We start from the raw sequence: 13,600 nt of genomic DNA on the forward strand, positions 1-13,600 counted from the left end.
CCTTTGAAATGAAGAAAACATTACAGGAGGCGATACCTGTTATTCGCTTCCAAAGGCATTCAAGAAATAATCCTTATAACAGATTAGAGACGTGCAAAACTTTACACCAGCTGCCGAACAAAAAAGGGATCAAATGAAATTGGGCATGGAACTCCAACTCTGGCATGTACCTTGGGGCTTGCTTGTGCATTTCCTGTTAAATACGTTTCAAATGTCCACTGAACATTTAGTTTATTACACTTCTTTTAAAAATCAGAATATATAAAAATCTTTTACTTCAACATATTTCAAATGGTCATATTTACACTTCAATTTTAAAACAAATGTCAGTGAAAAATACAGCTCTGTCACCACTGAACAATTTAGGATTAAATTAAAAAGCACATATTAAAGCAGAAAATTTTCTATGACTGTGAATGTATGAGAACACAGCAGAGCTGGGGGAAAACAGCATAAACTTCCAAGTTAAAACTTCTATTTAAAAGAAAACACAAACATAGTATCAGAAATGTTTGGCTTTCAAATAATATGATTTTTCTTAAGTGTAAAATCTACAACTATGAAAAATAATGTACAATACATCTGGAGAACAACTTCAGATAAGGGTTAGTGTGCCCTAAATAGATATTTCACCAAGACAGCCTTTACTGAAAGACATCAATTATGAAGAGTTGAAAAACATCAATTGTGTGTGTGTGTGTGTTTCAACATTGTTACTAGGCTACATAATAAATACAAGCTCTGAAGAGAACTGAGTGTGCAAAGCAACTGTGGCCTACAGGACAGTCTATCAAATAAACAGGAGTCACCACTTCAGAAAACAGTAGTGAAGGACAAAAGTAACCCACATCTCCAAAACCGAGAAATGCACTAGAAAATGTGGGTGCTTGTTTCTACAACTTGTGCTAGAAAGTGACAACAGAAAGAACACAGGTCACTTGCTTTAAGTGCTAATATAGACAAGCTGCTTTTTGACTGTTAGGAAGGATAGTCCTGTTTGAAAAGTTTGCAGAGATTTCAGCCAGCAACTTTTAAAACTTCTCAGTTAAAAGAGAGAGAAAGCCTTCATGAGTTTTGGTCCAAAACATTATTTGCTTCATAATGCTGATGACTTTTGGGAGGACAACTGCTATGCAAGCTGTAGAAAATATTCAGATCTGGTTCCACGTCTTGCTTGGACATTAACAAGGTAAAAGCATGTGTATTGCTGTATATTGTTTTTGGTCTACATGCAGTGATGCATTTCTCATTATGGGAATTATTTATATGCTGAGGATGGAATGAACCCTATCAAGGACAGCCAGTCTCTGCAAAAGAAAGCCATTAGTGGCTTGATCAATACAAACATTATTTTTACTTGCTAAAGATAAAAGGGACAGACATGCTTTCTTCCCAGAAAATTCAATGTTTGTTTTTGCTAGGCAGTAGAAAACTAAATCTTTGTCCTTCTGTTCCTTCCTGGATACCAACATATATAGGACACCGAAGAACTAGTTCTGCAATTCCTGCCTGTTTTTCTTTTTTTGGGGTGGGGGGGTGGGAGAGGGTGTATGTCTGTGTGTGTAGAATTCCAGTTAAATTGTCTCCAGTAATCATGCTCAATTTAAGCTACTACATTTACACATATCCTATTAATATTTTGTCCAGGACAAAATATAATTTGAAATGTGGCATAACACTTCTCACAGTTGAACAATCTCCACTGAAGCCCTTCATCCTCACTAGTTTCTTCTCCAGCTCTGTCTGCTGCATTTTTGTGTCAACAATACATTACATAAAGAGAAACATACATTCTTATTTACATGAACATTCTTCTGAACAGGTATCAGAGTCCTTCACCTTGCTTTTCACAGTTGTAAACAGCAAATCATCTACAATACTCTAATCAGCAGTTGTCATGGATACCATGTAAAGCTCAGCAGTGTTGTTTATGAACATGTCCAATTATAGGAACTCCACATAGTTCTCAGGAATCAATCCTATTTTCCCATTCAAGGTTCCTTCCAACCAGCCAGGTTCTTGAGATGGATGAACTGGAAAGAGATATGCAGGTTATTAAATCTATAAAGCTGAGATTTTGAAACAAAAATGGAATTTTGCCATATACAGTACATGTACATTTGTTGTTTTGAGCAGCTGAGGAAAGAAGCAGGGATAGACACACAACACCATTTTGTCATGGTGGTGACCCTTGGAGCTTTGTACACTGGGGTCTACAATCCAATTCACCCCTGGGTGAATATGTTCTTTCTCAGCTCTCAAAAACTATATCTTCATACAGGAAGGCACAGGTATTCTGGTGATTCATTAGTCTATACTTTTGCATCCATCTGAACTTTTAATTCATACATGACTCTGACTTGCCTTTTAGAATGGCCTCAGAGGCCAAAGCATACCTAACAGGCATGCAAGCTTGCAGAGGTTTTCCAGATGTCTCTTTTTGTCCACCAGCAGAATGCTCCACCTACTGGCTGGTTTCAGAATCTAAAAATTAAGTCATATCTAAGCAGATAGTGAAGAACCACGGTTTCTCATTTGAAATGAACACTATTACCAATATGGCTGTAACATGAACTCATCAGTGCTATTATAGTCTATGGGGCAGTTTGTTTTCCATAGAAGACATTTGTTTCTCCTCACCTCACCTCACCTCACCTCACCTCACCTCACCTCACCTCACCTCACCTCTCTGCATGTGTGGAGTTTCAACATTACATTTTTACCTGAAACCAGGACAAAACAACATGTACAATTTATCTTCCCTCTACTCCCCCACTTCATAACACTGTAGGGTTTTCCCCTACCTTAACAGAGCTGTTTCCTAGTACTGATGGATGTACTGCTTGTACCTAATTTTCTCTCATTTCTCATTAATACTACTCAGAAGGATTCCTCTTCAACGTGAATGCCCTATCAGCAAGCTGAAAGGGAAATGACTCAAGGGCTTCTAGGTGGAGGTTTATTAATATATTGCCATGTCCTAATGCTCCCACATCCAGAGTTTTATGTACATTTCTTACAATCAACCAGCTTTCCCTAAGCAAATTAGTGCTATAAAAATGTAGCACATATGAATGGTGATGGGATTGGTGGGGAAGGAAAATGTTAGCATTTTATCGACTTTTTGTAGATGGGAAGATAGTGTTACTGTTGTTGTTAAGTCATAACCAGAAAGGGTTAGATGCAGTGGAGAACATTCTGTGAGTGGGTGTAAAGGACACTTAGTGATTGGCCCACAAGCTCTCATGATCATCATACAGTGACAAAAATATAGGTATGCCCACAATAGAATGGCTATGAATACCAGCACTGTTCTGAAAAGGCAACAAAAAGGATTGCAATTTCATTTAAACTGATTTGTAAAGATTTGGGAAATGAACAGGAGGTGATCTGGAACACCCCATAGATCCTCTATTGTTAATTGCCCCATGATTGTAGAACTTCCCCCCAATTATTTGCTATACTTTCTCTCTTTCCATCTTTAGATGCGTGATGAAGATGTACAAGAACATGCTTTGCCTCTGAAGTGAATTTGTGGGAATAGATAGAGTAACGGTGGAGAAGGGGAAGGGACCATGTCTTCTCTCTTTCTACTACTCAATGTTTTGTTGATTTACAACCCTATTTCTCAGCCTGGATCCAAAATCAGAAGACGAGCTGAGAAAAAGCTTTATATAACAATAGAGTGCAAGTTGGTAAGGAAATGGAGAAGATATTTCACTCCTTATTCCTGTCCATAACTTGAATTCAGTCGTTACCATCCTATTTTCATTTTACAGCTGAACCACAAGCACAAATTTATTAAATATTAAACACATGTTTCTGTTGTTTGGCATGAGTGAAGTTTACACAATTTATAGCTGTACTATAGCTGTACAGAAAGTTTCTTCTGGTTTTCACATGTACAATTAGTATAAAGATTTAAAGTTGATAAAAAGACATGGTTTAGAATGTGATAAAAACATTTGAAATTGAGTTATGTACTAATTATGAACATCTTATTGCTAAAATGTGTAAACTTTTGTTGAGATTTGAAACAGAAGATGAACAAGTTAAAGATTGTATGATAAAATGGGCTAAACATTTTGGATATAATATACAAATGGAACAATGGGAAAACATGTGGATGAAAGGGTTGAAATTTACATTATGTTATAATCTTAAAGATAATTTTTGTAAATGGTATCTGTCACTGGAAAGATTGTCAAAAATGTACAAAGGAACTTCAAATATATGTTGGAAATGTGAACAACAAGAAGGGACTTTTTATAATCTTTGGTGGACGTGTAATAAAGCTAAAAAAATTTGGACTCTAATACATGTATTAATTCAGAAGATTTTGAAGAATATACAATTGAAACCAGAGACATTTCTTTTGCGGCTGATGGAGAAACAATTAGAAAAATCTCATGGAATTTTGTTTTTATATATAACTGCAGTGAGACTTTTATATGCTCAAAAGTGGAAAGATTCAATATTACCTACAATGGAAGAATGGATTGTAAAGCTGATAGAGCTAGCCGGGATGATGAAATTGACAGCTCTGAGTAGAGCAAAGACATTGACTAATTTTAATGCTAACTGGAAGCCCCTTTTGGACTTTTTGTGGGAAACAGAAAAAAAAATGAAATTATGATATATGGATTTGAAGATTAGTAAAATTAATAGATTATAGAAAAAATGGATGTTAAGTTGAAATCTTAGAGTAAGAGTTTAATATATGTTTTATTTGTATCTGCTATAAAAGAAGCCGTAAGTCATTTTTTTGGTATTTCTTTCTTTTTCTTTACTTTTCTGCACTTTTGCTTTCTCTTTATCCTTTCTTTTATTCTCTTTCTTGATTATTACTTTTTGTTAGTTTTTAAAAATTTAATAAAATTATTACATAAAAACAGTTTCTTCTCAGCTATAGGAGGACACAGATTGAATTAGGACATAACAGCATTCCTCTTGAACAGAAAGGGGCTCTGAATCATTCCAGGATGCTTGTTGTATTACCTATCCTTTGAACCTCGGTCCAGGCTTCCTGGTTTGGAAGAGGCAACCATTTTGGCTTCCATGCCTGGACTGCTTTTCCTGTCAATTTAGGAAGCTCAAGCAGATGAAAGAATTTCCTTCTTGTCTGCTGAAGGGAGGAAGAGAGACTTAAGGAATAACCAATAAGCTATGGGGTGACAGGATCAAGAGCATGTCCAGCTTTAATATGAAAACACTGAGATGGGATTATTATAAATTTTGGTATTAGGTCCTATCATCTCTTTTCCTTGGAACAATTCTCCACTGTTACAAGGAAAAGACATGATAGGCCCTAATACCAAAATTTATCAAATTCCAAGTTTGTATTCAAATTATTTGAAGAACTCCCTACAAATGATTGATACAAATGATATGGGGATTTGAAAAAGACTTCGGTGTGAGAAGACTCAGACTATGGCCCAGAGCAGAGGAACTGTCCAGATGAACAGATGGCTTTACAGCTTTCATTTACTGTATAGACAAATAGTTAAGTCAGTGATTCAGTATATCTCAGAAAGAAGACAAACAGACATATTGCCATTTAATTCCATTAGCCCAATCATACAGAAATACTAGATCAGAATTCATCATTTCCCCACACTTTTCTACCCTGGAAGAGAAAAAGCTTCTACTACTCTCTATGTTCTGCAGTCATCTCTTCTGGTTAATTTCTTCAAGGATTAATTTGGTCACTCTATTACTAATTGTAAATAACCTGCACCTCCAGTGTTAATGGAACTTCAAAAAATAACTCAGGAACAAAGAGACTGCCCTTCACCTAGTCTATACAGTGTACAATCTAAATTTTGAAGAGGAAGAGACCAAAGAGGAATAAAATTAAGAAGAATCCTTTAATCAAACACAGCTTTATGTCCTTTGGTGTTCTTTCAGGAGGAGGTTCAAGCCACGGGGAGAGTTCATCCTCTTTATTCTTTTCCTGAAGACTGAGTGTTCATAGTTCCCCTAAAATATGTCATTTTCTGTAGCAATGACGTTTAATTTCCTTTCTTTTCCCACTGTGGCCTATATCTTAAACTAAAATTCTACTCCATGTTATATTTCTCCCTACAGTCTCTTTTCTCTACCATCCTCCTCCTAGCCTTTTTTTAGCTTTCTGTATTTATGTAGTTAACAAGCATTAGGAAATTATATTCCTGTTTATGAAAAACACTGATGACAACATGGTTACATAAGCCTGGCCATTCATGTTACCCACAGGAGGAGGAAGGAAAAAAGGAAGGAAATATTATCAAGAAGCCATTGCTGTTTCTACGCAGATAATGTAAAATCCACTCTTGGGAGCTAACAGGACTTTATATAAAAATCTCTTGCTGACCTGCTCATTAAAGAGACTTCCTATAGTTGTCTTTGGTAAAACACTTCCTTTACTGACTTAAATTCTAAGAAGACATTAAACACAAGAACAGCTGGGTAACATGAATCAAGACATCAAGATAAACACCCTTAGAAAGATGTTGAAAGTAATGGAGTCATCTTTGTTTCTTGGGGTGATCTTGGACTAAATTCTCTAAACATAAGGCAAACAATATACTCTAGCACCAAAAAAGTAATTATACTATGAAGCTTCAGTCTGAATTGTTACTAAGAAATAATTGGTTCTGAGTCAGAAGTCAGTAGAAATAGAGATAAGGTGTTGATGAGTTAGCAACGAGACCTGGTATTTTGTAAATTAAACACATGGTCTATTCTTGATAATTTAGCATGGATCTCTCTTTGGGGTGAAATCTGGATCCAACAATATTTCTCCAAGGCATATTTCATCAAGGTACACTAAGAGAAAACTTTAATTCACATTATAAATGATGTTGTACTTTTCCTCTTGAATACTTTGCTCCCAACTTTCAAGAATCAGATAAGTCAATAATAGCCTAATCCTTAACCCTTCTGGAAGAACAATTTCTTCTCTTTACAGATGTTTCATGCAATATCTACACCTAATATTAAAATTGTGCATTTTCTACCACCTTGCTTTATAAAAATCTACTGGCTTAAAACCAGAATAAGGCTAGCTCAGGGTAGCTCAAGTTTAATAAAACCAGAAAATTAGACGGGCTGGGGAAAACATTTTAAAATCCTTTGGTGCTTGCTTATCTTAAATACTTTACTAAGGCTCAAAGAGAGGATGATCTCAATAATCAATAAATCTGTCCTCATATCCAAGTGATCCTATGATCAGATCAGCAGCATTTAGAAGAAGTCAGCTAGATTATGGGGCAGGATTCTTCAGAGTAGTGTTATGGTCTGAGCAAGTGCAGAAATCAAAAGATCAGCCAAAATGAAGTGCCTGTGAAAATTCGTGTTGGACTCACATGCCGTGATCTGGCTTGAGAAACACTGGGGCTGCTGTCACCAGAAGCGGTGGCTGAGAAAGCTTCAAGTTCGAGGTTAGGGAAAAGAATGTAATTCCTCTCATCTTCTTTACACAACCAGCTAGCCTATTTCTACCTCTTTTTAGAGTAAGTCCTGCATGGTCATGTGGTGATGACTCCTGTAATCTTGGGCTCGAACCTGTCTCCAGAGAAATTCTGGACTATAGGCTAGTCAGGAGAGAAGATACTAAGAGATGTGGCAACATCACAATGACTTGATTACAATCATTTTATCAGTTAAAGAATGGAGGCAAGGTGAGGATAAGGTTTTATTTTAATGAAACAAGGGTGAATATGTCCAGTGAGGACAGAATTCTGTTTCTTGAATCACATTTTGGACCCAGGAGTGAATCAGGACCAATTACCGTGCTCTGTTAATGGTATCTCAGTTCTAGACCATGAAACAAGAGACACTTTCTTTAGGGTCTTAACATTTATGATTACTCTACTGGTAATCCCATCCTCTCCCCAGTGTATTTGATAAGACTTTTCTGCAAATTAATATACATACTGTATGATAAATGAGATTAACAAATGGAAATTACAATTTCATTTCAATAAGTCCTTGACTAGGAGCATAGATTCTGACAAGATTGCTTCTAATCTGCATGCCTTTCCTATTTTCCATCCTAATTTGTACACCTTTTATATTTCATTCCAACTGACATATGTATAAAGGCAAAGGAAATGAGGAAAAAGCACCCGCTCAAAAGAAAAGCCCTTTTCAGAATGAGAACTGAACTTAGTTATGTAAATATTAAAACATTTTGTTTCAATATTGAACCTAGTTTATTTTCCATTCTTTTAAAGATAGCCAAGTACTTCTTATAGCTAACCAAGCAAAACAAAGGAGCACTTCTTTCCGAGCTTTAGACGTTGATCTATATAAGCATGAAACAAAGAAACAGTATTCGTATTTTATGAAACCATTTTAAAATATTAACAAGAGGGAAATCCTGTGACCACTCAAGGAATAACAGGCCAGTGTGCGTGTGTGTGCGTGTATCTGTACTGAATACATTTCATAAATAGGGGTAGTCTTCCAAAAAACTATATGCAGAAAACTACATTTATTATATCTGAGAGTCATATGCAGCTCTCAGTGCCATCTCCTTCTCCTTGGTTCCTAGTGTGTCCCTCTGGGAATTTATGAGTGACGGAGGGAACTGAAGGAAGGGATCTGCCCAGAGATAAAACCATGAATCTTATATTACTGCAAACTCAGCTCTCTCTCCGTGAACTGCTGGCTGCAGCTCTGACCTCTACCAGCTGCTGCTTCTAACTTCTCACAGGATCCACTAGCCTTTCATGACCAAAAATACTGGCATTGCAAGCAAGGCATGTACATTTCATCCCATGCTTCCTCTGTGAATGCCTGTGTTGTCCACCACTTCTTTTTAAGCATTTCCTAATGGCTGAAGCTGTTGATAATGGGACCATTTGATTCAGGAGGTCGTGGACTCTCTTTCATTGGCAGGGTTTCAACTAAGGCTGGAAGCCTTTCTGTTTTGGCTGCTGTAATTTTATCCTGTATTGCAAGTCCAGCATTTAACAGGGGCTTGGATTCTATGGTCTTCACAAATCTATGATTCCATGAAAACGATTAAATGTAACTTGAATTAAAATCTACAGTGTTGGAAATGCTCCTCTGGAAATATGCATTCGGCTCACGTTTCCAAATATTCACACCCAGAAATTAGATGCTGCATGTTCTGTGTCTCCATCTCCCCATACTGAATGCTTCTCTTCATGCCTAGAAGTTCTCTCTCTAGTAAGTTCAACTCAGCACTTATCCTTGTAAAAGAAATTTAACTAGCTCTCAATTACAAAAATTCAGACTGAAGATAGCAGTGTCAGTGCTCTTAGTATTCCTCAGAAAGCAAGAAAGTACCATTTTTTCTTTATCACCAGTTCTGATAGGATCAAGTCTTAGTTTACATTACTTAATGCCAAGCACAAGATTTTAGCACATCCAACCTGTCTTCTATCCTTTAAAATCACTTCCCATGGTCTTTATTCCATTGTAGGGAGCAACCCCACTCAGATACTCACCATTGTCAAATACTGTCCCTGCAGTGAAGGACAGCTCTGAGTGATGTTCTGCTTTACAAGCGTACAGGGCTCTAGCTTTGCGGAATGGGGAACTGTGAAAACAGTAGTAATTTTAAAAATCAGCATGAAGATAAGCTTGTACATGTTTACGTGTGCAGACACAAACATCTCTCAATCTTTTGGCAAATATTTGAAATGTATGTCAGATCTGCCAAGTGGCAAAATGCAATGCTAAAGGGGAAAACACTAGTTAGAGTAGAGAAAAATGAAGAATGTTTGAGATAACAAGCTGAAACTGAAAGAGACAATACTTCCTTTTCAAACCATATTTCACCATTTTGGAAATTTTGCTTAGATTTATCTGCAGTGTTTGAAATTGAGGCATACACACTGTTACCCAATAGACTGAGCAATACCATCTCAGAGAATGCTACAAAAAATGTGAAAAGCAAATCAGAGACAGAATACAGGGAATATAAACTCCACAAACCAACGATTATTTGTTCTTTGGTGTAGGAGTTGCTGATAAGAAATATTAGTCAGTGGCTTGACTGAAACTAATGTAGCTAACGTTTGTTACAAATAGCTTCTCAATGCAGCAAAGACCTTGAATTGAAGATCTGGTAAATATGCTTTTTTTTTTATCATTTCCTGAATCTTAATCAATAGGTCTAAGGTAGTCCTTTCAGTGCTAATTCATCTACTGTAGAATTTTGGATCTTTAACTGCATCCTTTAACTGAAGCTGTTACAACTTGATGAACTAGAAGCCAGTAAGGCTGTCCAGTGAACCATAACTTGCTTATTTATTTATTTATTTATTTATTTAATACAGTCTAATAACAGTTCTCAATAAATCATCTAAAAATATAGAACTGTATAAATACAACATAAAAACAACATACAACAGTCCCAGTAGAAAACAATGCACACATAGGATAAAAATCAGGAGTATCAATAATACTGTAGTGGTGGATAGCTTCTGTCTTTTAAAATCAACCATCAGCAGTACAAGAACAAGCAGTCAAGAAATACACCACAAAGCACTTGGTAGAATAGCCATGAAGTCTTGGAAAAGATATTCAGTTGCCTTGATGTGTCTATACCTACAAAGATCAGAATAGTGCAAGCAATGGTTTTCCCTGTGATGCTCTATGGAAGCTAAAGTCGGACTTTGATGAAGCAGGATAGAAAGAGTATTGATACTTTGGAAGTCTGGTGTTGGAGAAGACTCCTGAGAATACTGTAGACAGCCAAGAGAACAAACAAATGGATCATTGAAAAAATCTACTCAAATTTCTTACTTGAGGCCCAAATTATCAGGCCCAAATTATCCTACTTTGGACACTTTATGCAAAGACCCAGCTCTCTGGAGAAGGCTCTGATTCTGGGAAAGGTGGAAGAAAAGAGAAGAAGGGGAAGACCAGCAGCAGAAGTGAACAGACTCAGTTACAGTGGTGATGGGTGCATCATTGGAAGACTTGAATGACCAGGTTGGGGATAGGATAGAGAAAATCTATATATGTAGTTGCTAAGGGTCACCACTGACTTGATGGCACACTACCAAGCAATTACTAATAACAATGGCAATAAATACAGCATAAAATCACAACATTAAAGATCTAAAACATTAAAGTAGCTCTTAACAGGTTTAGGTGGGTAATAAGGTGTTCATAAAATGACCATAAGGTAGGCCCTAAGACAATATCTGGGAAGTGTATTTCCAAGATGGAATGGTGCCACTTAAAAGCTCTTTCCTTGGGAACCACATAAATCCAACCCCCTGGATGAGGACACCTGGGAAGGCCCTCAAGGCAAGATTCTAGAGTGCTCCTTCAGGTAGCTGGGCCCCAATCCATTTATTGCTTTATAAGCTATTACCAGCATTAGAATTGGGACTTCAATGCCATAAAATATTGCATCAAGTCTAACACTATAACTCCTGTTTTGAGCTAATAAATTAAAAAAAGATTACTAGAAAGGAACACCTGACAAATCCACGATAAAAAAATAGCAAAACAGTCTTAACTTGGTGAATTCCTTATGTTGGAGGTATAGACAGGGGGACATTCAGTATGTATTATGTTACACCTCCAACACTTGGAAACATCAGTTGCAAAACATCAGTTGTCATTTAGTCTTTATCTTCAGATAGGTGAAAATTCCAGCAGTCTTCTGCTCTGTGAAAGATGAATGCCCAGTCCAGAGGTTTGTTGATTATTACTAATTTTACCACCTATGAAAGATGCATAAAGAGAACTTTGGAAAAACAATTTTTTCTCTGCTTTTTTCCCCTTATGAAGCATCCCTGGAACATCAAGTAACCCTATGAAAACTTGACTTTCCAGTTATGTCAAGGAAGGCTAACTGAGTTTTTGAGGCAGGAGACCACTGTCAAATGCTTTAGTTTAGATTCTTGCACTGAGCAAGATGTTGTACTGGACTCAGTAGCTTTATGACTCCTAATCATATGAGGCTAAGAAGAGACTTTTAGACCTGCCTTGCTGTTCCTTGGGGATGGGCCCTAAACCACTGTTGAACAGTCTTTTTATTGATGAAGAGAGGACAGAAATTGTTTTCTCTTTTCTAAAAAACTTTAAACTGTAATCTATGGATTACAAAAGGAGATGTTGGCAGATCAGGTACGATTGATCTAACTGATCACAGGGCACAGAGGATTAAAAAAAAACCAATAGGGGTTGGCTGTTGCTCCTAGTTTCTATGGATTGGTGATATTCCATCCCTTTGTCCATTTTTCTCTAGGAATTTCTTTAATCAGTTTTAGTTCTTTGCTTGCTTGCTGCTCACCCCCACCTCCTCTCTCCTTGTAGAAAAGCCATATGCATTAGTGATAATGGCACTGAGACTGTGCTTTTTTTGCTAGTGGAAAATATGGTATTTAAATTTGAGCTCCTTTACAGTCTTTGAAAATCCCCTGCTGAGAAATGTGTAAAGAGAAAACCAGATGACCTGGACAGCAATATAATTAATATCAGAAAATACCAGACCAGCTTTATCCTGAACCAAATGAGAAGATCTGCAACAGATGTTTGTTAAATCGTCCAACAATGCTGGCCTCTTAAGTTCAGTAAACTGAACCTCAATTGTTCTATCAAGAGCTTTAAGTAAAGGAAGGCAAAGATGATGGCATGGTTAAATAAAAGGAAATAACTTTTGGAAAAATTATTCACATGCGCAATATACTATCTTCCCACTCATACTGAGGAACATGAATATTATTGTAAGAGTGTCTTTTTTGAGACAATTTTTAGCAGTGGCTGTTGGATATACACTCGGGGCTTTGCTAGATATGACCTGAAATGCATCTTTTCATGTGAAGTGCACTTGTGAAATGCAAACAGCATCTGTGAAATAGGTGAATTAATATGGGGGATTAATTCTTCCTCCTCTTGATGAAGTCTTAATGACAATCTATAGACTACTAAAACTCTTGTGTCTGTAACCTTCAACTGGACAAAACAGTGCATCACAGGGCAACAATTTTTGAACTAAGGCACCCCGGGGACTCCTGTGGGATTGAAATATGGCACATTTGTGGCTGCTTCAGCACTGCTGTGCTGCCACGGTCAGCCCAGGTCACATGATTGTCAAGGGCACATGCATCCCCAATCTCTTTTCTGCCTCCCACTGTCCCCTGCATCTCATCGGCTGGCAGCAAAGCCTGACAGGTGAGTGGTGATTGGCTGCTTTGGAAATGAGGCAGAAATTTTAAATCTCTTAACGGTGATGGGTGTTGAGGAAGGATGAGTGAGTGACTTGGATGCCTGCTGGTGAGGTAGGGCTGGCTTGGGGGTGCCGGTGGTTGATGGGGGAGCCCTTTTCCTTCGAGAGAGGGGGCCCTTGGGGACACACCGGAATGGGGAGTGGGAATGCAGTATTCCTCACAGTCTGTGACTCCCTTTGTTCCACCTCCCTCCAGCAAAGTGGCAGGAGTGACCACCTCAGTGGTCAGCTGAGGAGGAGGAGGAGGAGGAGGAGGAGGAGGAGGAGGAAGCTTCACCAGGGCTCTCCTGAGGGTTGTGAGGGAACGGCAAATGGCGCAAGTCTATACTATATGTGGAAAGGAAGATTTTGACGCTTCCTGCCAACTTCCCACAAGCAAAGTCAATGGGGAAGCCGGCA

General features: G+C 37.6%; 1 protein-coding gene across 3 annotated transcripts in view; it reads right to left on the reverse strand.

The window, feature by feature from the left end:
* Positions 1-240: 240 nt before the first annotated feature.
* ARHGAP26 (Rho GTPase activating protein 26) overlaps positions 241-13,600 on the reverse strand; it is a 264,334-nt gene continuing 250,974 nt past the window's right edge. For 2 of the 3 annotated variants that reach the window (XM_088133700.1, XM_088133699.1), the window contains 2 exons: positions 9,459-9,550; positions 241-2,033 (listed from right to left, as the gene is read on the reverse strand). In XM_088133700.1, coding sequence (XP_087989826.1) covers positions 1,945-2,033; positions 9,459-9,550 — 181 coding nt within the window. In that variant the 3' untranslated portion in view covers positions 241-1,944. The remainder of the gene's footprint in view (positions 2,034-9,458; positions 9,551-13,600) is intronic. The other variant, XM_088133702.1, reaches the window with a different exon arrangement.

The sequence above is a fragment of the Python bivittatus genome, unplaced genomic scaffold (genome assembly GCF_059951505.1).
Source record: "Python bivittatus isolate LINGU-HERP-01145 unplaced genomic scaffold, Pbiv_v1 ctg000080_np1212, whole genome shotgun sequence".
Lineage (NCBI taxonomy): Eukaryota > Metazoa > Chordata > Lepidosauria > Squamata > Pythonidae > Python > Python bivittatus.